General features: G+C 50.8%; 1 protein-coding gene across 10 annotated transcripts in view; it reads left to right on the top strand.

The window, feature by feature from the left end:
- COL6A3 (collagen type VI alpha 3 chain) overlaps positions 1 to 25,295 on the top strand; it is a 91,036-nt gene that overhangs the window by 44,860 nt on the left and 20,881 nt on the right. For all 10 annotated transcript variants that reach the window (XM_040231837.1, XM_040231838.1, XM_040231836.1 and 7 more), the window contains 27 exons: positions 292 to 891; positions 1,530 to 1,867; positions 2,906 to 2,984; positions 4,634 to 4,779; positions 6,093 to 6,185; positions 6,691 to 6,744; positions 7,729 to 7,800; positions 8,566 to 8,592; positions 8,683 to 8,727; positions 8,848 to 8,901; positions 9,350 to 9,412; positions 10,047 to 10,112; positions 10,543 to 10,596; positions 12,891 to 12,926; positions 13,523 to 13,585; positions 14,297 to 14,359; positions 15,635 to 15,697; positions 16,609 to 16,671; positions 18,575 to 18,625; positions 18,821 to 18,856; positions 19,451 to 19,513; positions 20,534 to 20,596; positions 21,821 to 21,853; positions 21,937 to 21,973; positions 22,070 to 22,081; positions 22,185 to 22,678; positions 24,472 to 24,568. In XM_040231837.1, coding sequence (XP_040087771.1) covers positions 292 to 891; positions 1,530 to 1,867; positions 2,906 to 2,984; positions 4,634 to 4,779; positions 6,093 to 6,185; positions 6,691 to 6,744; positions 7,729 to 7,800; positions 8,566 to 8,592; positions 8,683 to 8,727; positions 8,848 to 8,901; positions 9,350 to 9,412; positions 10,047 to 10,112; positions 10,543 to 10,596; positions 12,891 to 12,926; positions 13,523 to 13,585; positions 14,297 to 14,359; positions 15,635 to 15,697; positions 16,609 to 16,671; positions 18,575 to 18,625; positions 18,821 to 18,856; positions 19,451 to 19,513; positions 20,534 to 20,596; positions 21,821 to 21,853; positions 21,937 to 21,973; positions 22,070 to 22,081; positions 22,185 to 22,678; positions 24,472 to 24,568 — 2,865 coding nt within the window. The remainder of the gene's footprint in view (positions 1 to 291; positions 892 to 1,529; positions 1,868 to 2,905; positions 2,985 to 4,633; positions 4,780 to 6,092; positions 6,186 to 6,690; positions 6,745 to 7,728; positions 7,801 to 8,565; positions 8,593 to 8,682; positions 8,728 to 8,847; positions 8,902 to 9,349; positions 9,413 to 10,046; positions 10,113 to 10,542; positions 10,597 to 12,890; positions 12,927 to 13,522; positions 13,586 to 14,296; positions 14,360 to 15,634; positions 15,698 to 16,608; positions 16,672 to 18,574; positions 18,626 to 18,820; positions 18,857 to 19,450; positions 19,514 to 20,533; positions 20,597 to 21,820; positions 21,854 to 21,936; positions 21,974 to 22,069; positions 22,082 to 22,184; positions 22,679 to 24,471; positions 24,569 to 25,295) is intronic.

The raw sequence follows: 25,295 nt of genomic DNA, 5'->3' as shown, positions 1-25,295 counted from the left end.
CATGGACTGATGAATCCATGGCAAAACCCCATTTTACATGGGATAACTGGGCATCTGCTGAGTTCTCACATCTCCTTTCCTTTCATTTAGATGACTTATCATTTATCTTCTTGTTTTGGGCATGATGGTTTGAGGGCTGTGAATCTGGTAACTATAGAGTCATGGACTAGAGCCAAGGTGTTCACTGTGAATGAATGACAGGAAGGCCTTATTTTAATCATTTTCTGCTTGGTGATTTTGTTCTGGGTATGGAAATTGAATTTCCCCTTTTCTCATCGTCATCATCTTTAGAGAAGAAGAAAGCCGATATTGTGTTCCTGCTGGATGGTTCCATCAATTTCCGGAGAGACAGTTTCCAGGAAGTGCTTCGTTTTGTCTCAGAAATTGTGGACACAGTTTATGAAGGGGGCGACTCCATCCAGGTGGGGCTAGTCCAGTACAACTCTGACCCCACTGACGAGTTCTTCCTGAAGGACTTCCCCACCAAGCAGCAGATTATTAATGCCATAAACAAGGTGGTCTACAAAGGGGGGAGGCACGCAAACACCAAGGTGGGCCTGGAGCACTTGCGGCTGAACCACTTCGTGCCCGAAGCAGGCAGCCGCCTGGACCAGAGGGTCCCGCAGATCGCCTTTGTGATCACGGGGGGCAAGTCAGTGGAGGACGCTCAGGAGGCGAGCATGGCGCTCACGCAGAGAGGCGTCAAGGTGTTCGCAGTGGGTGTAAGGAACATCGACTCGGAGGAGGTTGGGAAGATAGCGTCCAACAGCGCCACGGCCTTCCGGGTGGGGAATGTCCAGGAGCTGTCAGAACTGAGCGAACAGGTTTTGGAAACTCTGCACGATGCGATGCATGAGACCTTATGTCCAGGCATGACTGACGTTTCCAAAGGTAACGTCCTTTAGGTGCATATATTCAATCCTGTCTTTTCAATGCTGGCAAGTTATCTGGTTGCCCAGATGCCCAGAGCTGGCCTTGGGTCTCCTGCAGCACCTGCTGCTTCTGGGACCGACTTACATCCATGTGGTTGGGTCCTGGTTGTCACCTGCCTCTGTGATAGGATGTGTTTCCTGGATAGGAGTGGACATCTGTCTTTTCTTGCTCTTACCAGATTTACCCCTCCTGTTGAATCCCCTAAATAATTCACCTAAATAATTCAGACTGATTGATGTCTATTTCAATTTGTAGGTTCCTTAGATTATTTGAGACCAGAGTGTTTGAATTCTCACGTGTGTTTAATCTAAAGCAGACACTTGGGATGCATCTAGACACTGGCTATATTCCATGCTAGAGCTGATTAAGTCCCCAAGGCCAACATACTGGAATGCAACAGTTTTGGTTCCTAAGAGTCAGTATGCATTTTCCCGGTGAGAGAGGCAGATCCAGTTGCTTCTCAGAGCTCATACACAGATGGTCTCATCTTGCCCTTGAGTGAGCATGTTCCCGGTCCACGTCCCCAGCTGTGCCTGTACGTTGAAAGTGTCTCAGCAGCTTGACTTTGAGCTCATGGCCTGCTTCTCCCTTTATAGCCTGTAACTTGGATGTGATTCTGGGCTTCGATGGTTCAAGAGATCAGAATGTCTTTGTGGCTCAGAAGGGCCTCGAGTCCAAGATGGAGGCCATCCTGAGGAGAATCAGTCAGATGCAGAAAATCAGCTGCAGCGGCAGCCAGCTGCCCACAGTACGGGTGTCCGTGGTGGCCCTCACGCCCTCGGGCCCCGTTGAGGCCTTCGACTTTGCTGAGTACCAGCCGGAGCTGTTTGAGAAGTTTCAGAACATGCGTGCCCAACACCCCTACGTCCTCACCGCGGATACACTGAAGCTCTACCAGAACAAGTTCCGGCAGGCCTCGTCGGACAACGTGAAGGTCAGGGCGGCCACTACGTTTCTACTTCCTGTGTCACCTCTGGGTTTTACTGGGCAAGGGTCATATCCTGACGCCCAAAAGCCCCATCCCCAAACTGTTCTTCTGTGGGTGTTCTTCATGTTTGGTGGGGTTGGTGGTGCCTGTGTATAAGAGTCCTTTGTCATCAACTGAGCAATGAAATATCTTTGTTTTACTAAAGCTCTTAAAAAAAACCAAAACTTGAAAATCAGTAGTTAAGCTTGAATGAGTTGAATTTGTGACTAATGCATGTTTAACCATAGTCCTGCCTTTTAAATACGTTATGTTCTCTATCTGTATATAATTTTATCTCTCCTTCTATGTTTGCACACACACACATCAGTTCTCCAGGGCCGCCATAGCAGAGCTCCGCAGGCGGGGTGGCTTAAGCAACAGTAATTTGTTCTCTCGCAGCCCGGGAGGCTGGAGGTCTGGGATTGGGGGGAGACAGGGTAGTTTTTTGGGAGGTCTCTCAGCTGGACTTGGAGATGGCATTGTCTCTTCTCTCTCCAAGTGGTTTCCCCTCTCTGTGTCTATGTCCCATCGCTTCGTCTTAGAAGGACAGCGGCCACGTTGGATGGGAGCCCGCTCTGATGACCTCATTTACTTCATTGCCTCTTTAAAAGCCCCGTTGCCAAATACAGTCACATTCTGAAGCACTGAGGCTCAGCACTTCAAACTGTGAATTTCAGAGGGACACAGTCCAGCCCATGACACACATGCACACCCTTCCCCCACACGCATGTGTGACGCTACATCCCCTAAATAAGAGAAAGAGATAAAATTTTTATTTCCATTGTTGCTTATGCTTTTTAATAAATCAAGCCCTGCAACATACCCATTTATTTTATACCCCATCTAGTATCAGGGAACTATGAACAGGGGGTAATTGGATTTCAACCTTGGCCCCTGTTTCCTCCACCACGAGGTGAAGGATTTGAACTGGCTAATGTTCCTTGCAAGGGTCTGTGATGTTTATTTTTAATTTCAGCTGGGTTTTCACACATCTTTTATCTTCAGGTGGTCATTCATTTTACGGATGGAGTGGATGGGGATCTGGCTGATGTACAAAGAGCATCAGAGGAACTCCGACAAGAAGGTGGGTTCTGGGGGGTTTCTAAATGGGAGGCAGGTGTACTGCTGGGCTGGAGAGAAGCGAGTTTGCTAACAGACTCTCTGGGGCAGCGGCTTGTCCTGCGGGCACCTCTGTCCAGCATCTTGGTCCTCTTTCACCTGCCTGAGGCCCTGGGATGAACCAGCAAGTACCCCCCCAACTTACAAAGACCAAGTCCTGACACAGACCCCATGGTGTCCTAGGCCCATTCATGTGGTACAACATCTAGAAAGCTTGATGCTTTTGCAAAATAACATGAAGTTTTGATTAATTTGTACATTTGATTCATTTATACATTTATCGTATAAATTAGGAATTACTGTGTTTTTGGTTTGCAGTTATCACAGCTCAAAAATAGTATAATGTTAAGCAAAGGTAACATAAAATAATGAAAGCATATTTCCCAAATTTACTGTGACTAGTTTGCAGTGGTACCTGTTACCAGATGCACTATTTGATCATTTGCTTTGGCATTTGATAGCACTGATGATAGAAAAAGTAAGTGCTAACATCCGAGGTTTAAGAAGAATTTATGGAAGCATGACTTAGCTCAGGAATGTTCAGTTTATTAGCTTGCTTCTCCAGAGCAATGGAGAAGAAGCTCCTGTCATTTGATTTTGGAGGGGTGGGATTTCCGTTCTTCCCACAGCACATCTGTGTTAGGTAGGACCGGAACTTGAGAATTTACGTCTGTCATAAACGACAGTGTCATTTCCGATAGTTGCATCCATCAGTGTACGTTTTTGACATCTTGGGAACAATTGCTCAGAGGAGTCCAGAGTTCTAGTATTGCAACTCTGCAGAATAGCTAATAGTGTGATTATATGCGTTTCAGTTAAAGGTCAACTTTTATTTATTTGTTTTATTATTTTTAACTGGAGGATAATTGTTTGACAGTGTTGTGCAGGTTTCTGCTGTACACCACCACGAGATCAGTCATAGCTACGTATGTCTTCCCTCCCTCTTGAACCTCCCTTTCCCTTCCCATCCACCCCTGTAGGTCATCACAGGGCACCAGGCGGGGCTCCCTGTGTTACACAGCAGCTTCCCACTAGGTATTGTGTGAAGTCGCTCAGTCGTGTCCGACTCTTTGCGACCCCATGGACTGTAGCCCACCAGGCTCCTCCCTCCATGGGATTCTCCAAGCAAGAGTACTGGAGTGGGTTGCCATTTTCCTTCTCCAGGGGATCTTCCCGACCCAGGGATCGAACCCGGGTGTCCCGCATTCCAGGCGGATACTTTAACCTCTAAGCCACCAGGGAAGCCATCCTCACTCACTTCACTCACTTATTTTACACGTGAGAGTGTGTATGTATCAGTACCACTTTCTCAGTTCATCACGCCCTCTGCTTCCCTGGCTGTGTTTGTAAGTCCATTCTCTATGTCTGTATGTCTCCATTCCTTCTCTGCAGATAGGTTCACCAGGACCATTTTCATATATGTGTGTTAATATGTGATATCTGTTTTACTCTTTGTGACTTACTTCCCTCTGTGTAACAGGCTCTAGCTTCATCCACCTCACTATAAAGCCAAATTTTTATACTGACGTTTTCTTTAAAAAACAGAGGTGGGAGGAAAGCGCTGTGTTTCTCACATGCCCACGTGAGCAGTCTTAAGTGGACGTGTCCCCGCAGGTGTCCGAGCTCTGATCTTGGTGGGCCTCGAACGCGTCGCCAACTTGGAGCAGCTCATGCAGCTGGAGTTCGGGCGAGGATTCATGTACAACCGGCCCCTGAGGCTGAACTTGCTGGACCTGGACTACGAACTAGCCGAGCAGCTTGTGAGTGTTTTGTGTATCTGTATACGTGTTGGTCTAGATGCCGCAAGTTGGGGCATCTCAGGATAATACAGTCCGTCATCACCAGGCAAATGGAGGAGAGACTCCTGGGTGGGCAGTTTAACTCCCTGATTCACTAGGGACCTGCTTTGTTGCCATCACGTGAGTCCTGGGAAGGGAGCTCTCTGAGGACTGGAAAGACGGCCACCTGGAAACGGGTGTCCAGGTGGCTGTTGCCTCAGAGTGGCCTCTACTCCCTTAACGAGACGTTTTTCCCTTTGTAAGACAGCTGAGAAGTCATAGCATTGAGATCAACCCTCTCCAAGCTGGAAACAGGGAAAACAAGAGTAGGCAGGAAAGGAAAGATCATCTCTAAGTGGAAAGGGGCGTCTATTGCCCTCTCTTCTAGTTTCCTTTGCTGCAAATGAGGACAGACCATGAGGCTTCCTAATCCCCCTGAGTTCAACTTCTCAGCTGGTGGGTTTAACTCCTGGGTTAGAGGTGAGCCTGGGGGCTTTGGGATGTGGGCCTGAGCGTTCAACTCAGAGACTTTTCGGCGGAGGCAGCAGTGAACTGCAGAATTCAGTGACTCTGCCCATTCTTTCCCTCCTGCCTTCTTCCTAGGACTGGGGTTAGGATTTTTTTTTTTTTTTTTGAGTGGAAGGAGGTTAGTAGACAAATTTGGGACTTGGGAGAGCGTGAAAATTCTAGGAAATTCACTGCAAGCAAATGCATTGACCCTCGTGAGTTTAGCAGGTGGAAATGTATCTTGGGTGTGTCCACATGAGGCCAGGGGCTGGGCTGGGAGGTCGTGTCCAGGGTGTCTGATGGATGTTGGAGGCCTTGGTGACTAGAGGTGGGGTGCTCGTGGCTCAGGCAGGGACTCCACCCTATGGCCACTCCCAGGCCTTCTGTCTAGGAAGGTACCCTGTTCTGTGACTCTGCCCAGGGCTCAGGGAAGGACATATGGTCTGCTCTAAAACCCCCTTCCATCCTGGCCATCTGCAAGGGTTTGTTAGGCTTTGCTTTTTGCAGCTTTAAGATATCTATGTTATACTTAGCAACTGAAGCTTGAATATCTATGCTGGAAACTTTAGAAGTAAGGCCCAGCCTTAGGTGAATATTTTATGAATAGGATGTATTATCTTTGGCAGCTCTTCAGACTCTGTGACATCCCATAGCCTGCTGATGGCTAAGTCTTCGAGGAAATGTCACGGGGAGTATGCAATTTCTTGCTATGAATGCCACATTCCTCAGACCTATGCTTTTTTCCTAGGCATTTACTGAGGGGTGAACTTTGCCTTTTGTTTCGGTAGGACAACATCGCTGAGAAAGCCTGCTGTGGGATTCCCTGCAAATGCTCTGGACAAAGAGGAGACCGAGGGCCCATAGGCAGCATCGGGCCAAAGGTAGGTGGCTTTACCCTCTTTTCCACCCGAGACTAGCATCAGAGCTGGCACTGCTCTGGCTGAGATTTCTCCACTGTCATGGCGGGGAGATGGAGAGGGAGGAGCAGGAACAGCTGTACTGTAGGGCAGGGGTCTCAGGGGCAGACCCTTCCCCGTGTCTGCTCCTGCTTCCCTTTCCGTCGGCTTCAGCTCTGCATTGTTTCTTTAACTTATAAAACCACGTTGAGACCAGTGGCATCATTGACTGGCAGCCTCACTACGATGGTCAGCAACGATTCTTTGCATTTGCTTCTAAGTTACAGGAAACACACAGCATTTCTTGGTAAATCAAGAGCCTTAAAGATCCTGATAGAATAATTGCACTGAAATAATGTGTGGAAAGCTGTCACGTTCAAGGGATGCCTAATACACGGCTCTGCTGCGTGAAGGAGAATCAGGGAGATGCTTAAGTAGGAAACAAAGAAAACCACAGCTCTTAACCAAGCAACTGATGACTTTGTTCTAGGGCATTCCTGGAGAAGATGGCTACCGAGGTTATCCTGGTGATGAAGGTGGACCTGTAAGTCAACGATGCATTATTTCCTAAGTCTTTATTCTCTCCTTGTTCCTTACATGTTGGGACTGAATTGTGGAGTTCATCTGTTTCATTTCCAATCTGTCCCCCTGGGAAAACCATGAATTCCTATCTGTCTAACAACTCGACTCAGAGCTCTGTGCTTCAGGAACTGGTCTGAAGCATGTGGGTATGAAGTGCAGACCTTCACTTGTTCCATCTCCGAAGGGGGACAGAGTGGCTTTGGAGACAGAGGGCCACCGGGGATGCCAAACCCAGCATCTACCAAATTCAGATACCCAGGCGAGAGGCGAGTGGGCTGGATTGGGGTGCAGGGGAAACCTCGGCAGGATTTTAGGGGTGACACCCTTTGAGAGGAGTCTCCCTGAGGGCGGTTGGGTTATCAGGAGCCAAGGCGTCCAGTGGGGCTGGGTGGAAGCTGCAGCAGGGCCTTTGGGAAGCAGAACCTGACCCAGAGGTGACTTGAGAGGTTTTTGAGAACCAACAAGGCCCAGCCTTGGGATGGAGATAGAGAGCTCCTGGTGGGGACAGAGAGCCCCAGTGGGAGGACTGGAAGGTCCTCCCAGGAAGGACAAAGGTCTGGAAGGACTGGAAGCCACAAAGGTCCCATCAGCAGAGCTGGGTGTCAGCGCTGGGCCTGGACCTCATTGGAGAACTGAAAGCAGGGACCACCATGAGGAGCAGCCAGCCTGAGGGTCCTCCAGGGGCCCAGCCTCACCAGACGCAGTCCCCCAGGGCCTGCTCACCCTCTGCCCACCAGAAGGTGCCCTGTGCTGCTGACTGCCCCAGCCCGTCTCCCTCCGGGGCACGGATCTTCAGGTTCCAGGCCCAGTGCAGGGAGGCTGGAGGCCCGCCTGGCACATCACCCAGCAGCCCCGCCTAATGCAAGCCCTCCTCAACGAGGCCCGCTCAGTAGACACACTCGACAAGAAGGTCCAACCTGCAAAATCCCTTTGTGTCTCCCCACAGGGTGAGCGCGGTCCTCCTGGCGTGAACGGCACTCAAGGTTTCCAGGGCTGCCCCGGGCAGAGAGGAGTCAAGGTGGAGTGTGGGTGCCCCTCAGTGTGGGGAGGGGACCCCTGCAGCCCCGCACGTGTGCAGAAGGAGGCAGCTCCTCCCAGCACCTCCTGGGGGAGGAGGATGCCCGCCCGGCTTCTCCGCTCAGCGCTGAGCAGCCGGTTGCCTCGCATGGAGGTGGGCCCCGGGCCTGGCGGGTTCAGGAGCACAGGCCGCGTTGGGAAGAGAACCTGAGGCTGGAGAGACAAGTTGCCTATGGCAATGTGAAGCGACCAGCAGGTACTGACAGGACAGAGAGAACCTGGGCTGGGCAGAGAGAGGCCCGGTGCCCAGAGTCTTTAGAGCCGCGGACCTGGGGGGAGTGAGGGAAATGGGGGGGGCGGGCAGAGATTGGGAGAGGACTCCCGTACTGGAAGTTTCTGTGTGTGAAATACTTGGATCAAAGGCGGATGAATCTTCTCCATCTGCTCGAGTTTGGGAGCCCATGTCAAGGGACCAGACCCCACACTGCAGTGCTACAAAGGGGCCTCCTTGGCGCTCCTGCCCCTGGCCTGCAGGCCCCCGCTCCCAGGGGGGCCAACAACACCCATGTACTCAGGTCCAAGCAGGTTAGCCTGTGATCCCCTTGTGATGGAGAGAAAGCTATCCCACAAGTGAATCTCTAAAACTGAATTTTTTAACCCCGCCCTTCGGGTTGGGGATGGGGAGGGGTCAGCCCTTAGCCTACTCTGGCTTACCCTCTCCAGCCTCCAGGAAGGAGCTCACATTCCTTCTTCCCTTCCCTTCCAGGGCTCTCGTGGATTCCCAGGAGAGAAGGTACTTCAGCCTGGTTTTCTTTGTCTGTTTAAAACTTCCCCAGTATTCTGTCAGATTTTGCACTCACTCGTGTATCTTGCCCCCTGACAGGGTGAATTAGGAGAAATTGGACTGGACGGTCTTGATGGTGAAGATGTAAGTGAGTTTCCGCTCTTAAGTCCAAACTGCGCTGGGGCCTGAAGATGCTGGTGACTGATCCGTCAGTCTCTGGCAGACATCGCGCCAGGACTGACATTTTATTGTTGCCTTTGGCAGGGTGACAAAGGGCTGCCCGGTACTTCTGGAGAGAAAGGGAGTCCAGGAAGGAGGGTAAGCATGTGTCTATAGTGTGGCTGTCCTGGAGAAGTGACCAATGTTTCACTCAACGATGATTTCTTTTAATTGTGTATAAGACCGCTTCCTCTGGGCGGCCTTCCCTGACCTCTTCTTGGGATGCATTCTTGGCATCTCCTAGGTCCCCTGTCAGTCATAACACATTTACGTTGTCTTTTCATGTTTGGAGAGTATGTCCCATGGGGCAAGACCCGAGTGTGTTTTGTTGAAATAAATCCCCAGCGCCGGATACAGCACAGGTCCCCATAAGTACTTGGGGGTTACCTGAAATGCCTGGAGGTAGTTTTACCTTTCTGCCCAATGAGTAAATGGTCACTGCTGGAACATTGTTCATTTTAAGATTTGTGATGGGATGAATGCACTTTTGAGGCCAAGATGAAAATGTGAGACTAATTCTCAGGCTCTGCTTGTGGTTTCTATTTAGGGTGACAAAGGACCCAAAGGCGACAAAGGGGAGAGAGGTGATGTCGGGATCCGAGGCGACCCGGTAAGAGGAGCTGACTCTTCATCACTGACGCGGGACTTGAGCCTGGGGAACAGGGGTGTGGGGAGAGGCGGATTGAAAGGAAGGGTTTCACCACTGAAACTGCTTTAAAGCATGCCGGCAAAATATGTAGTTTGTCCTTTTCTTAGAATTTTGGGGTGGCTAGAGATGTCTCTGCTCTCTAACTGCAAGATAATTCTTTGCAAAGCCTCTCCTTATTAAGACCCAAAAAGCTTCCCTAAAGTGTGGTCTCGGGATGCTTTAAGTTTGGGTTAGAGAAAGAGAAGCATTTACAGCTTTTCCTGTTTTATGGGGCTATAAAACCTGTCAGCAAGTGACCACCACTGGGCCAGCCTCTTGGGGTCCAGACAGGACGAGGCAAGCGTGAGCCTGGCCGCCGTCCTCCCCAGCAGAAGGAACAGGGAGGAAGAGCCATCACCCCCGCCCCATTCGGGGCTCAGAGCGATGGCTGACCCCACAGCAAGCTCTGTCGGGCGGGATGGGTGTTGCCGGAACGGGATGCGGCTGAAGCACCGAGCTGCAGACATCACTGCAGTTTTCTTGGTCCCTGGCCCCCCGCAGCAGTGGCTTTCTGTATACGCACGTGTGACTTACTCCCCACCTGTGCTCTTTTCAGGGCAATTCAGGACAGGACAGCCAGCAGAGAGGAGCCAAAGGAGAAACCGGAGACATCGGCCCCGTGGTACAGTGCTCCGCGCTGTAGACCCTCCCTGCGCTGCAGGCCTGGGGGGCTAGCCTCGCGCTGGGTCGTCGCCAGCCCTGGGGGCTGTGGATGGGGGCCTTGGGGCTGTGGGTGTACAAGGTCGAGGTCGGGAGCAGAGAGCCTGGAAGCCAGCATGCGTGCTTGAGAAGGGGTCTCCGAGGGGAACCCAAACAGCCCCTCCCAAGAGGGGCTCCTTCTGGGCAGAGTTTGTGCCCCCTAGATGTTTCCAGAGAGTGTGCGTCAAGCCAAAGCCTCGTGGCGGGCAGAGGGCACCTGGGTCTGAGGAATCCCTGGCGTGGGTGACTGGCCCTCTCTGTATGCACCCCCGTCCCCCAGCGTCTTGGGCAGAATTTGAGTTAAACAGTCTTCTTTGCAGAGAATCTTACATCAGTTTTCTTTCCCACGCCAGGGTCTCCCTGGGAGAGACGGGGTGTCTGGAGGGCCTGGAGAACCCGGGAAGAGCGTGAGTGTCTCTTGGGGCTTGTGGGGGTAGGCTTTGAACTATTTGCCTAACTCTGCCAGACTTCCTACTCAGAGCTACTGAGCAACCTTTTATTGGGGGAATTAAGGGATTTTGGAAGCCACCTGTTGCTGCTTCTTCATACGCTTTGTCATTATCATTTACTCTTGACCCATCCCCAGTCTGCTTCCCTCCCCTCCCGAAACAGACCAAAGTGTTAAGTCACTCAGTCCTGTCCGTCTTTTAGGGACCCCATGGACGGTAGCCTGCCAGGGCCCCCTGTCCATGGGATTCTCCAGGCAAGAGAGAATCTCCCACTGGAGTGGGTTGCCATTCCCTTCTCCAAAACAGACCAAACAGACACTTTAAAAAGTAATATCTTTGCTGCTTTTGACTATTCAGCCAGGCTTTATCCCACTGAATAATTAAAAAATCCAAACAGAAATACAGAAAGAGTGAGGGGATTTGGGGCAGGGAGGCAGATGGGGTGTATGTTTATTTTGTTTGACAATTGTTTGTTGTTCTTCCGCTGCTGTAAGCCAAGCAGTGAAACCAGAGCCAGTTTTCCAGTGAAATGCTTCTCACAGTTGCTTTTCCAAGGCATTTCAGAAATGCCTGTTGCAGACCACTCACTGCCTCGTCTTTGTCTTGTTGAAGAATTGCTGAGGTCAGAGGGGGATGGATGATCATTGGGAAGCCATTTGAATGCTTCCAGGGCCCAGGGGGTACCCGGAGCTCGCACCGCCTAGCTGGAAGGAGATGGTCCAGAAGCTTGTGAATCCTTAGTCAGTTCAGGGTGCTGGTGGGTGCCTGAGACAGGTTTTTGCTCAGCATCTCGCTGGGGACGGTGGTGGGGAGGGTTGAGACCGGGGTCCCTTCCGCTGTGTCCCCCGGGGAAGTCACAGGCTGTGGGATCCACAGCTGGATCACTCGAGGGTGTCTGCTGATGGTGGCTTTAAAAAGAAACGACAGGATTCATACTGACGGGGGCTTTCAAAAGAAATGACTCTTACCTGGAAGCAGATGATATGCTGTGGGCATCACCTTGCTTTTAACATTCAGAAGAAAACTTAAATTTTGAAAACTGCTCTCTTAAAAGGCTCGAGTATAAATTTTGAGTAATACTGTTGATCTATACAATGGAAAGCAGTGAGGAAACACTCCACTGTTGTGCTGTCCAGCTTTGTGAACAGAGCCAAAACTTGTTTCCATGATGAGCACAGAATTCAGTTGTATTTCTAAGCATAGGTAGGAGCTTGGGGTTTGAGTTCGGTGTGGTCAAGTTGGGACTTCGGTAAGGAGCTCGCCAAGTGAGGCCCACGCTGAGATGAAAGCCGTCCTCTCCTGGGCTGCCTCCTGTCCCTGTGGCCCGAGCACAGGTGACCTCCGGTTGCACTCAGGGGTGACTCTGTGAGGAGGGAGCAGATTGCTGCCCTGGGGAGGCGTGGCCTGGCTGCACCTCTCCCACCTGTCCACAGCTCATCCCTAGACGGAGGCCCAGGTCTTCACTGGAGCAACTGCCATTGCAGTGAGTCACGGCAGAGCGGTGGCCCCAGAATATCACTGGGCTGGTCCACGGCGGGCAGTGGACGTGCTTCTTGGGTTGAGGAAGCAGACGGGCCATGCCTGTCACAGGCTGGCTGATGACAGGCTCTGGAATTCCACCTCCTAACCTCGCAAAGAGGTATCCAGGATGGGTGCCCACCCCCAAACCTTTCCATCAAAGAGGAAGGAATCACAAGGTGGGACTTACTGGAGTACTCGCAAGTGCGCCCACGTTTGTTTGAGCTAAGGGTCGCTTCTGGAGCATCGGGGAAGATGCTGCTGAGTCTTGAGCCCAAACCGAGACAGCCGGGCTTTCAGGTTGACGCACACGCACTCTGGGCACGTTACTTAACTGAGTGTGTGTTATAGTTGGCCGGGGCGGTGTGGAGAGTCTGGGGCTTCCTTCCATTATAATTGCCGTCTTACCTCCCTCCAGTTAGGAAAATGCAAGAAAAATAGCCAGGTCGGCATTACTGTTTTCTTGAAACTGGCTGGGGCCACGTAGCCCGAGGACTCCTTGTTTTGCTTGGCAGGTCTGAAGTCATTCTCAAATTTCCATTTAGGTGATTGACAAGGGCAGCGTGGGAGCACAGCCTTCCCTCAGTGGCAGGGGTGGGGAGGGGACAGGTGTCACTCATGAGAGTTTCCTGCGGGCGGGTAGGCTCAGGGTCTGGCTCCCAGCAGGTGTGGTGAAGGTGCCCACTCCTCCAGCCTGCCTGCCTCCCCTTCACAGTCGTGTGCTTTCTCCCCAGGGTGGCTTTGGCCGAAGGGGACCGGCAGGAGCTAAGGTAAAGCCCCTCCGTCGCCGTCGCCGTCGTGTCGTCACCGCATAACTCGCCGGGCCTCCCAGGGGCTGTCCCTCCCGTCCCACCCAGCAATTAGGAGAGACTCGCTCTTTCGCCATCAAGGCTTGCGGCTCCAACAGCAGCTTTCCTACCATCTCCGTGAATTTAGCCTTTTCTACAAGGGCTTGGGAAAATCTTGATGCAGTGAGAATGGTTATCAGAAAGAAAGTGGCCGTGGGAACGGGGGGTGGAGGAGATGGAACAGGAAGGAGGCAGGAGGCCGTGTCCTGGGCATCTCCTGCTGGGGATGTGCCCACTTACTGGTCTCGGTGGCTCTGCCTCTCAGCTGTCTTGAGACAGGTGTGGGCCGAAATGGCTTCATGTCATGAAGTCATCTTGAGGAAAAGGTGAGATGAGTGGGGCAATCGATTCTAAGTGTGCCAAGTGACAACTGGCTTCGCGTGTCCAACGCCTCTCCCTGGAGCTGCGGTGTTACTTCTGACCCCCCAGAAAAGCTGGGACAGTTCCCTGCACCCTCCTCCAGATGTGACCAGAGCACAGATGGCTGACCTCTCCCTGCCTCTTTTCTCCTCTCAAAGGGCAACCAGGGCGGCCCTGGACCGCAGGGCCCTGTGGGAGAGCAGGGGACCAGAGGCGCACAGGTCAGTACCCCGGCACGCCTGCGTGCCCTGTGATACGTTCCCAGATGTCTTGCTGTTGTTGTTTAGCAGCTAAGTCGTGTCCCATGGACTGTGGCCCACCGGGCTCCTCTGGCCATGGGATTCTCCAGGCAAGGATACTGCAGGGGATGGCTCTTTCCTCCTCCAGGGCATCTTCCCAACCCAGAGATCAAACCTACGTCTCTTGGGTTTCCTGCATTGGCAGGCGGATTCTTCCCCACTGAGCCACGTCTTACCGTATATTTTTTTTTAATTGAGGTGACGATCAGTTTTGCAAAATTGAACACAAAATTTAATCTTTTGAAGGGGCACTGAGAGCATTCCCAGCATTGCCCAAGCAGCATCTCTATCAGGTTTCAAAGCACGATTATTGTCCCTCAAGGAGACACTGTGCCCGTTATGCAGTCATGCCACACCTCCCCCCCCCCCGGCTCCTGGCAACCACTGATTCCCTTTCTGCCTTGGTGGACTGGCATCTTCTGAACCTTTTATACGAAAGGAAGCATTTACCAGGTGGCCTTTTGTATCTGGCTTCCTTCACTCAACATCACGTGTTTGAGGTTTATCCATGCTGTGGCCTGCACCAGGGAGCTGTTCCTTCCTGTGCAGAGTAACCTCCCATTGTGTGGGTCCTGTGGTGGTCGTGGCGGGTCGCCTCCATGCAGCACTTACGTGGACATCTTACTTCTTCAGGGTCCGCCTGGTCCCACCGGTCCTCCAGGCCTGATTGGTGAACAGGGCATTCCCGGACCTCGGGTAAGTCCGTCTTGATCCCTCTTTCGCTAAACAGCCAGCATGGATAGCCTGTGTTTCATGGATGGTGGGACCCCTCAGCCTGACAATTTCGCAACACAGACCTCAGTTCTCATAGTAACCGGCTCATCCGCCCTGAGGAAGTTAGAGACCGTTTTTCTTGGGGTTCCTTGGGCTAAGTTCCAGTGGACATAGGCCAGGTGGGTGGTGAGCAAAGGAAGGATGGACCTCACTGCAGAAGTCTTAGGGTGGACTCAGGAAGTCAGGTGAATCTACTAAGATGCTCAGATTACACCATACTGCTGGGAATTATTTTTGTACTTTGATATTCTGTGTAAAGAAATTCCCCCACCCTTAAGTGTGACGAGGAAGATGGTCCTTAAACTTGCCACCACTGCAGACATCAGCATCTGTCTCAGCTGTTAGCGATGATGAGCAGAAGCAAGTTGGCGTAGCTGAGACAGGCCTGGGTGCCCTCACACTCCACACTTTGGTGTCCCTGGGGTCTGCTGTGATCCTGAGGGAGCCATCCTACTGTTTATTACAGAAAATAGTCATGACTAATAAACCGGCGAAGAACTGACCTAGGGTTAGGTAAACTCCCAGAAGTGTTTCACAGGGGCAGTAGGGACTTTGTGAGAACCGTTATTTGCTTGGGAAGTCTTTCCTCAATTTGAAATCTGATAGATACCTATTTTTAAAGCTTGTGTGTTTTTTTCCTAACATATTTAAGCTCTGATTAGTCAAGACTTTTTTGATGGTGCAGAGGTGAGGTGAAACTCTTCAAATAGCAAGCAATACAAACAGCCATCACCATCCGGATTTGCTGGGCCCGGCGGGGTCATTTCTGGGCTCTGTGGGATGCCCTGTATTTTAAGAGCCGTGTCCCTTTGTTGATCTGTTCTCTCACTCGACGTTTGAGTGTGTACAGGTTTCCACACCTGTAAAATCAGGTGCTTGTGGGGAGGTGTGGAAAGCGAGAGGAGGGAATGCTGTATACAGCTGCGTGGTTGTCCCTAGTTGGTGACTCAGGAGGTGAACGTTAATTCCTGGGATGTGTGCACACATGTGAAAAGAGGTCACGCTCATTACTTTAGGTTGGCATAGGCCCTCTCCATGCACGTTTGCACGTGGGCCTCCAGGGCTGGAAGTGGCGGAGAGCTGCAGGTTCTGACCTCCATGCAGAGGCAGGGTGGGGGCTGCAGGAGGTGGGATTCGGACCCTTTGGCTTTGGAGGGGTGGGTGTCTCACTGCCTCTCTCCCCTCCTCCTGCTCCAGGGAAGCGGGGGAACTGCAGGTGCTCCTGGAGAACGTGGCAGAACCGGGCCCCTTGGAAGAAAGGTTTGTCGGGACAAGGGCAACGCATGTTTATGGAGGCCAAGCCGCTCCTCCCTCAAATACCCCGTCCCGGCTCCCTCGTCTGTCAGTCTGTCCAGCTGCTTGGTGTGCACATCCTTCTCCTCCCCTCTGGTCTCTTCCACCCACCACCCCTGCTGACAGCGGCTGGGCCGGGGCATCACCATCCCCTGCTCGAGGGTGTGCATGGGCTGTGAGCAGTGGATTGGTATGTATTCGCATAGCTAGGATACCAGCCACTACTGGCCTGCCGCATCTTTCTGAGTCTGAGCTCATGAGGATGGTTCAGGGAGCCCAGAGCACATCGGCAGCCCCCAGGACTGCCTCCGGATGCTCCGAGTGTTCTCCAGATGGGCCAGCAGCCTCGCTGGCCACATGCAGCTGGTCCAAGGGCCCCAGAGCCCGGCGGCTTTGGGTAGCAGCAGCTTGCTGGATGCAGGCTGACGGTCTGCAAGCCCTGGGAACAGCTGCTGTCCTTTGTCCGAGATGCAGCATTTCTCAGGGAGAACAGTGAGTTCAGGCAACTCAGCCTTGCCTCTCTGCCCTGGGTGCGGCCTCGGAGTTTCACTGCTGACTCCATGCAGCCCTCTTTCCTGTGCCTGCCTCTTTCTCCTCCCTGGCAGCCTGTCCCCTTGCTGTAATGATGGAAAGAACAAGCATAGCAGCCTGCCTGGATTCTCTTCCAGGAGTTCACACATGAGCCCTGCAATGTAAAAAACTCACTGACCTCAAAATCTAAGAGGTGAAGCTAGCAGCCTGTGGCAGCCTGCCAGTTGACCTCAAAATCTAAAAGGTGAAGCTAGCAGCCTGTGGCAGCCTGCCAGTGACACCATACAGAGCAAGCACAGCCCTGAAACCACAGTTTGAGTCGTCTCAGCCCCATTTCTCATGTCTAGGGTGAGCCCGGAGATCCAGGACCTAAGGGGAGCGTCGGGAACCGGGGTCCTCGTGGGGAGACGGTAAGGTCGCCACGTGCGTGGGGCCCCGGCTTCTGTCGACTCTGCTGAGATGCTCGGGGAGCAGGGAGTTGGGCCTTGGGCTCGACTGGGCTTTGTCATTACCGCTTGGGATGGTTCCATGCAGAGACAAGCTGCTGCTTATGTTACTGGGGATGTGATTGAAGATAGTGAAACTTGGTGCTTATGAGTTTCGAAATAGTTCCTATTTCATTGGAAGGGTAGTGAGTAAAGGCAGTTTTTCTAGATTTTTTTTTTCTGAGGAGTGAATGTGGCGGTGTCTTGACCCTCGAACCGCCTTCATTTCAGGTCCTGCAAATGCTTTTCAAGTCCAACTAGATGGAGCTTTTCTGTAAAGAAATAGATGTCCTGGGTTTAAAATGGAGTGAGCTTTGATAAGATCTCAGTTCAGACTGAAACAGTTTGTTTTGAATGAGATATGAAAGTGAAAGTGTTACTTGCTCACTCCTGTCCAACTCTTTGCGACCCCATGGACTGTAGCCTGCCAGGCTCCTCTTGCCATAGAATTATCCAGGCAAGAAGACTGGGGTGGGTTGCCAGTTCCTTCTCCAGGGGACCTTCCTAACCCAGGGGTCGAACCCGAGTCTGCTGCACTGGCAGCCAGGTTCTTTACCATCTGAGCCACCAGGGAAGGAACGAGATATCCCAGAATGGAAATTCTTACTTTGGGAATTCATTTTAAAAATATTTAAAAATCCTCTAACTGCTCACTTACAATAATGTTGTAACATATATTTCTATCTAGGAAAAAAAAAATATCTCCAGCACATTGGGGAGTTTCCTAAGATGAGTTATGACACCTAAATACTCCATACATGGGCCAGGTTGATCTGACCTGTGATCCCAAAGCTTGAAAATATTATTCTTGTGTTTGTAATTTCTCTGTAGTGAATGGCAGCTTAAAAATCCATTGCTATTACTTAGTCTCAGAAGCAGAGGGCAAAAATAAAATCAAACTTTAAAAACTACTCAAATCATTGAAAAAAACATCTCTTCTTGATTCTGTCTCTATTAATTTGGGGCAACAACTCTTTAGTTGTTTAAAACTGTAAATTAACTAAGGAGCATGTTCTGCATGTGTTTTAGAGGTATTATTGTATATTTCAAGTACATTCTTCTGATTGTTTTGGAATAATGAACAGTGTCCAGTTTGGAGAGCCCCCCAGGAGAGAGTGATAGGGACAAGTCTCTGAGTACAGGGAGACGGGTTTTGGGAAGAAAGGAAATCTAGAGCCGTGACCTGGAAGGAAGGGAAGGGGCGCCCAGGAGAGGGGAGCAGGGGTTGAGCAAAGAAGACGCAGGAAGGTGTAGACTGAGTCCCAAGTTCTTTGTTTGAAGTAGAATCAAAGACTCATGGGGCTTCCCCGGTGGCTCAGTGGTAAAGAATTTGCTTGTCAATGCAGGAGACGCGAGTTCAGCCCTTGGGCTGGGAAGATCCCCTGGGAAGGAAATGGCAACCCACTCCAGTATTCTTGCCTGGGAAGCCCCATGGACAGAGAAGCTTGGTGGGCTACAGTCCATGGGGTTGAAAAAGAGTCAGACATGACTTAGCAACTAAACCACCAACAACAAAGACTCATAGATCCATAGGTCAAGGTGACCTTCAAGAGTCCTGTCGACTCTAAGATTCCCTGGCTCCATGACTCTTTGATTCTATATCCAAACAGCATCATTACCAATAGCTTGTAGCAGTTTTTTACACTGTAGTCCACGAAGTTCACCCACCTATAGACACAGTCTAGTTCACACTGAAGGATGGGTGGGTATAGGAACTTTCCCCTGAACGATACGTTGATCTGACGCACTGCTCAGGGCTTTAAACAAAGAAGGTCGTGGAGCGCCTGATATGGGTCCCTGCAGCAATGCCATCTTTCCATTCTTTCAGGGAGATGATGGGCGAGATGGAGTTGGCAGTGAAGGACGCAGAGGCAAGAAAGTATGTATCTGCTGAGGAGTCTTGAACTCTGACATGTTGTAGTTTTAAAGATTTATCTCACAGAATTTAATCGTAACATGGTGAACTTTTTCCCTTGGTGACACTGGGTCGATTTCTCTTCTGCTTGAGAATAATTTATGTTAGATGATTTTAAGTTGGGACCCAAATATTGAGTCATTTATTTATCTTTTATAGGGAGAAAGAGGATTCCCTGGATACCCAGGTCCAAAGGTAAGCATTCCCCTAGTGGGTAGACATCTTCATTGTTTTGAGTGCGTCTTATGGGAGCACGGCCGAAGGCCACCGCGTCTTGGGTCTAGTCGTGGGTCAGACGCTGAGTAACCCTGGGAAAGACCCAACTTCTCTAAGACCTTCCTTCATCAGTCAGATGAAGATGACAATATGCACTTGGTGTGGCCCTTGTGAGGATTAAATGAAATGACACTGCAATAAAATATAAACCTTAAGATGCTATAATCTGTACACATGCATGCATGCTAAGTCGCTTCAGTCGTGTCTGACTCTGTGCGACCCCATGGATAGCAGCCCACCAGGCTCCTCCATCCCCAGGATTCTCTAGGCAAGAACACTGGAGTGGGTTGCCATTTCCTTCTCCAATAATCTATATAATGCTGTCATTAATGTGAATTCTAAGTTCAATAACCTTAGACTAAATCTGTACTGGTAACTCAGTGGAAAAGTCCGTCAAAGTCCAGCCACATCCATTTGGCTGCCCTGGGAAGTGTGATTCGGAGGTCCCCAGGGACCCTCAGTTGGACTTGCCATTCCAGAGCTTAATGTGCTTCTTCCTGGCTGTCTTCCCAGGGCAATCCTGGTGAGCCAGGGACAGACGGACCACCGGGACCCAAAGGCGTCAGAGGCCGAAGGGTAAGTTTGCCTGCCCCTTGGCTGAAGGTGGAGAATCAGAACCTTCGTGGCAGCAGGCCTGAACCCTGAAGCCTCCACTGCTTCTTTCAGAGTTACCCTTCTTCACCTGTGGCCCGGCTGGAGTTGTGGGGGTGGGAGCAGAGGGGCCCTCACCCTGGACGGACGTCCTCCTGACCCCCTGCAGCTGAGTCAGAGCTGTGTCCCTTTGGTTATGCGGCCCTGCAGGGAGGCCTGAGGGCCCCCTCCTCCGATGCATCTCGGCGGTCACTAGCCCCCGGTCCACTCCATGCGTGGCGCCAGGGGACTCAGAATGAGTGACGTTGAAAGTCTGTGTGGACACAGTCGGTCATGCCCACTGGATGTTGCAGACAGGATTCCATGAGATGCACAAAGTGCTCACCAGGGTTCCAGGCTCGGGTCGAGCAAGGCTGAGACCATGTATTCCCTCGTCTCCCCATTGTGCTAAGACTCCTCTTTCTTAAGCTACTTTCTGTTGTGTGTTTTTCTCCCTAGAGGATATTTACTCATCCTCTAAAATTGCACTGAGTCTTGAATTAGCAATTTGTGACCTAGAAACAGGGAAAGGTGTCTCACAGGTATTTTTAGCTTAAAATACAGTTAAATTCATAATCATTATCTTGTTAATTTGCTCAGTGAGGACATTCAAACTAGATCATTTACTACTCACGATGGAGTTTGAAAACACTGGATTGGTTCTTTACATTCGAAGAGTTAGCTCATGATTTGTCAGTTACTGATTTCTTGCACATCCATCGTGGTCTTATTAAAGGTCTCAGGCCAGCATCTTCTCCCCTTGACCTGCCAGAGAACAGAGTTTGGGGAGATGCACTCTGTTTTGTTACGGCCACTTGTCCCTACACTGAAGGTCTCTTGAAGTGAGAGATTCCTCTTGGTGATGAGGGATGTTGGACAGGATCACATCTACTATCCCGTCCAACTGTAGGAACTGAGAATTCTCCACTTTCTGTCACGACTGAGACATGTTTATTCTGCTTCCAGGGAAACTCGGGACCTCCAGGGATAGCTGGACAGAAGGGAGATCCCGGTTACCCAGGGCCATCTGTAAGTACCTACCCATTCCTAGTCAAGCTGCCTGAGGGCTGGGAGCCTTCCACATGGTCCTTGAAGACTTTCCACTATCTCCTTTCCTTATGAAAGGGTTGTCTGCATTTTTGTTGTTTGTTTGCTTTTTAACCAGTTCCCTTATTGATATCACAATGAAGAAAAGACTTTTTGAATTTTAGAGTACCAAGACAACAGTAAAGCAAACTTCATGCAAAATTCTGTAATCCAGGGTATATTGTAAGTTGCCTTTAAAATTTCCTAGTGTAGGTTTTGAGGTTTGTGTGGAGGGCAAAGAAAAGTAAACACATCTAAATACCTCTTGATTGCATCTTGAGGAAGTTTAGTATAGATCTCGGTTTAGAGGAGACTCCCTTTGGGCTATAAAGTCCCCAAGGGATTCATAGTTGAAACCCCAGTAGTGACCTGCCACCTGGAACCATGAGGGCACCCTTGTCCAGCCCTTACACACCCTTCATTACAAATGTCTTTGTTTCCTTGCTTGAATTTCTCCTGGTACTGTCTCCTGACATTGAAATTGAAGTTCAAAGAAGAGTGGGGAAGATAACGCAGGAAGGAAAATAATCCCTGAACGAACATATTAAAGGGTTGAGCTGGTTGAACCCAGGAGAAGAAGGCAGAGTCAGGGGTTTAACTGAGGGGAGCCTTTAATGGGCGATGGTTAGTCCAGTGACAGTGGGAGGTGAGCAGGCACAGCTGGACAGAAAGATGCTGGCTAGCCCACGAGAGGACGGCCTGACCTTCGGCAGCCACATGCTGGGATGAGATGTCGAGGGCAGCTGTGGGTGTATCCTGGGGGTGGAATCCAGCCAGAATGCTCGGACCTGGAGCCTCAAGGTAGCTCTGTTGACTCCCGGGTGTCCCTTCTGGGACACGACGTGGGACGCTTACGGGCAGAGTGGGGGGAAAGGCAGATCTGTTCTCCTGGGGGAAGTGGCTTTTAGACTCAAGCTCGAATGTGTGGTTTACCCTGATTGGTGGTGAGCATCCTGGTTTCCAGGGCCGTTAACCTCAACTGGAGATACTTCTGTCTCTCTTTTGCTCCTGGAGCAGTTGAGTCAAATTTAGAGGGAGAGCCTGTGAACAATCAAGGCCAGCCAGGGACCACCTCACTTCCTCTGGAGTGCGCCCGTGGGCCTGGGCTCTTCCTCTGCAGGACACTCCACGTGTGTGAGGTCTCAGCCGCCCGTCCTTGTTTTGCAGGGTTACAAAGGCAGCAGAGGCGACTCGATGGACGTAAGTTGCATGCGTGCTGCCCTCGCCCTCGCCCTGTGAGCCTCCTGTCTGCCTTCTTACGTCTTCTCTCCTCCCTTTTGCAGCAATGTGCGCTGGTCCAGAGCATCAAAGATAAATGCCGTAAGTACGCTATTTTCTGCTGTCTGCACTGTGGTTTTATTCTTGCGTGTGGAAGCCCGGTGGACGTGGCTTTCATGCTCCTCTGTTCTTTTCCAGCTTGCTGTTACGGTAAGTTATCTCGACGACTGGACTTCCTTCTTAGGGAAGCAGAAGTCCCCTTTTCCGGTAAGCAGTGTGTCTGTGAACCCCTCCCCCCACCCACTTCCCACAGGGCCCCTGGAGTGCCCCGTCTTCCCAACGGAGCTGGCTTTTGCCTTGGACACCTCCGAGGGGGTCACCCAGGACACGTTCAGCCGGATGAGGGAGGTGGTCCTCAAGATTCTGGACGACCTGACCATCGCCGAGAGCAACTGCCCACGGGGGGCCCGTGTGGCTGTGGTCACCTACAACAACGAGGTCACCACGGAGATCCGCTTTGCCGACTCCAAGAAGAAGTCCATCCTCCTGGACAAGATCAAGAACCTGCAGGTGTCGCTGACCTCCAAGCAGCAGAGCCTGGAAACCGCCATGTCCTTTGTGGCCAGAAACACGTTTAAGCGGGTGCGGAACGGGTTCCTGATGAGGAAGGTGGCGGTGTTCTTCAGCAATAGGCCCACGAGGGCGTCCCCGCAGCTCCGGGAGGCTGTGCTCAAGCTCTCAGATGCCGGGATCACACCCTTGTTCCTCACGAGCCAGGAGGATCGGCAGCTGATCAATGCCCTACAGGTCTGTGTTCCGGGCATCCTGGGCTCTGAGAAGGTACTCGGGCACATCCGTGCCCAAATCTGGGACCAGTTTGCACCCTATAGCTTCTCAAAGCCTCTAGATGAGGCTGGTATCCAAGCTGGGATTTCTAGAACAACCTGATGGCTCTGGCACGAGCACGACTTACTGTGCCTGCGACTTACTCCCACCAGGTCCCTCCTCGAATCTTGGAAGAGACGCTCCCAGGCTCACCCTGGGAGCCCTCCCTCCCTTAGGGACATCAGCGAGCCAGCCCCCAGACTGCATCCCTATTCAAGCGTTTCTCAGCCAGGCTGCCATCTAACAATTAAACAAGTCATTTAAACAAAGAACAAGGAAGCTTTAGCTTCTGCCTATGAAGCAGCTAAGTACTCCCTTGTCATTTGCTTAAATAACTTGTGTAATTGTTATAATGATATATACGTATATAAAATAATTGATTAATCACTCAATCAGTCTTTGCTCAATGCCGATCCTGGTTGTGCTGTCCAGGATGGGTGGATGATGGTCAAGAAGGAAAACAGCGGGACCAGGGTCTTGGCTCGGTTTTAGTTCAGTCACTGTCTGGCTTCAAGTCACTGAAAGAAACATGGCCCTCCCCCTTACCTCTCTGTGGCTCAGGGTTCTCAGCTGCAACAGATGCAGAAGGGCGAGCTGGTCTCTAACATCTTCCTTTCCAAACCAAGTAGGCTATGGTTTTATCACTGCCATGCCAGCCAGGGAGAGTTGGGTCCCTGGTGCCATCTCTCAGGGTTTGTTCTGCCAAACTTCAGGCCAGTTTGAGCACCAAGTATTGGGTTGGGTCTCTGCCTTGGGTTCACCAGCTGTTTGTTTCTATCAGGGTCTCATGTATGTACATCTCCCCTTATAAGGGCCAAGTGATCCAGGACCTTGCGTGTTCCTTTTTATCTGCTTATTTACTGGCTTCACTGGGTCTTTGCTGCTGCGCACGGGCTCTCTGGTTGCAGTGCTCGGGCTTCTCATTGCAGTGGCTGCTTTTGCAAAGCACGGGCCCCAGGTGCACAGGCTCAGTAGTTGTGGCACACAGGTTTCGTTGCCCTGAGGCATATGGGATCTTCCTGGACCAGGGATTGAACCTGAGTCCCCCTGTACTGGCAGTCGGACTCTTAATCATTGGACCACTAGGGAAGTGCCACCATGCGTGTTTCTCAAAAGGATAGTTTCAGGCAGTCAGTTATTCATTCATTCAATTATTTACAAAATAAATCATTACTGATGGTGTGTCAGAAGCTGTGATTGGCAGGACTTTTTAAATCTTCTGGAAGTGATTGCTTGTTTTGTTGTAAAATCCCTTTCTGGACCTTGGCACATGAAAGAGGGAGGGAGCCAACATTGGCTAGTTGCTATTATTGTTGCTAGAAATAACAGTTAACATTGAGGTCCCTGCTGTTTGCTGGAGACTACACCAGGCACTTTAGCTTCATTACCTAATTTAATCCTCCAAATAACTTCATGGGAATCTACCATTAATCCCAGATTGCAGCAGAGGAAACTGAATTCCAGAGAAGTTAAATAACTTTGCTTCAGGTCCAGCAGAGAGTGCAGGAGAGGGGTTTGAACTCCGGTCATCTCGTTGGAAGAAAACCTATGCTTTTCTATTATAATCAGTGCCTTCCTTCCTAACCCTACTTCCTAAGAAAGAGAAGCTATTGGGGGGTTATTTGACTGATGTGACTCTAATGTTTTCTTCAGCTGCATTTATGGTAACATCCAGTATATTCCAGTAGTTGAACATTTCTTTTTGTTTAAACCAGATCAATAACACAGCAGTGGGACATGCCCTTGTCCTTCCTGCTGGCGGAGACCTCACGGACTTCTTGAGGAATGTCCTGACTTGTCACGTCTGCTTGGGTAAGGTGCTTCTCCAAGAGGAAAGCCTGTCCAGCTGCAATCACGAAACACACCATCCACAGGGAGACACTGAGTGAATAGTCACCATCTGTACCAAAAGCCTGAGTTAAACGAAGACTCACATGGCCCTGCATTTACCAGTGTAAATGCTGCACATGTAGTGTCCGTGCTTGAAGCTGACTCCCCCCAAATAGAGCCTGTCTCTGTTAGGAGAGCGTTGGATTCCACAGGTAATAAAGGAGCAAGAGGGCTCTGCTTACGTTTTGACCTTGGAGTCCAGAATTTAATAATCTGGCTTTGTGACTTTTTGGAAAACTCTTCAAGGAGTGGCAAAGAAGTAAGGTGTTTTTCTTTCCTTCCCCTCTTTTTTCACTCTTTCATTATGCCAAAAGTGTTCATTGCTCAATCGTGTCTGACTCTTTGTGACCCCATGGACTATAGCCTGCCAAGCTCCTCTGTCCATGGGATTCTCCAGGCAAGAATACTGGAGTAGGTTGCTATGCCCTCCTCCAGGGGATCTTCCTGACCCGGGGATAGAACCCAAAGCCATATTAAAAAGGATTTTAGCTTGCTGATTAGTTTCCCCTGGTAAGAGTTAGGTGATGAAAAACTGAAATCTGGCTACAGTAATGTCAGCAAGGTATACAGTTCATACATTATGTGACAATTTTAATGACCCTAGACCCCCTGCAGACTGACGTGCGGTTTCTCACTCTGAGAGTGACAG

The sequence above is a fragment of the Oryx dammah genome, unplaced genomic scaffold (genome assembly GCF_014754425.2).
Source record: "Oryx dammah isolate SB20612 unplaced genomic scaffold, SCBI_Odam_1.1 HiC_scaffold_28, whole genome shotgun sequence".
NCBI lineage: Eukaryota > Metazoa > Chordata > Mammalia > Artiodactyla > Bovidae > Oryx > Oryx dammah.
The sequence above is the reverse complement of the archived record's forward strand: the minus strand, read 5'-3'. Positions and strand labels throughout refer to the sequence as shown.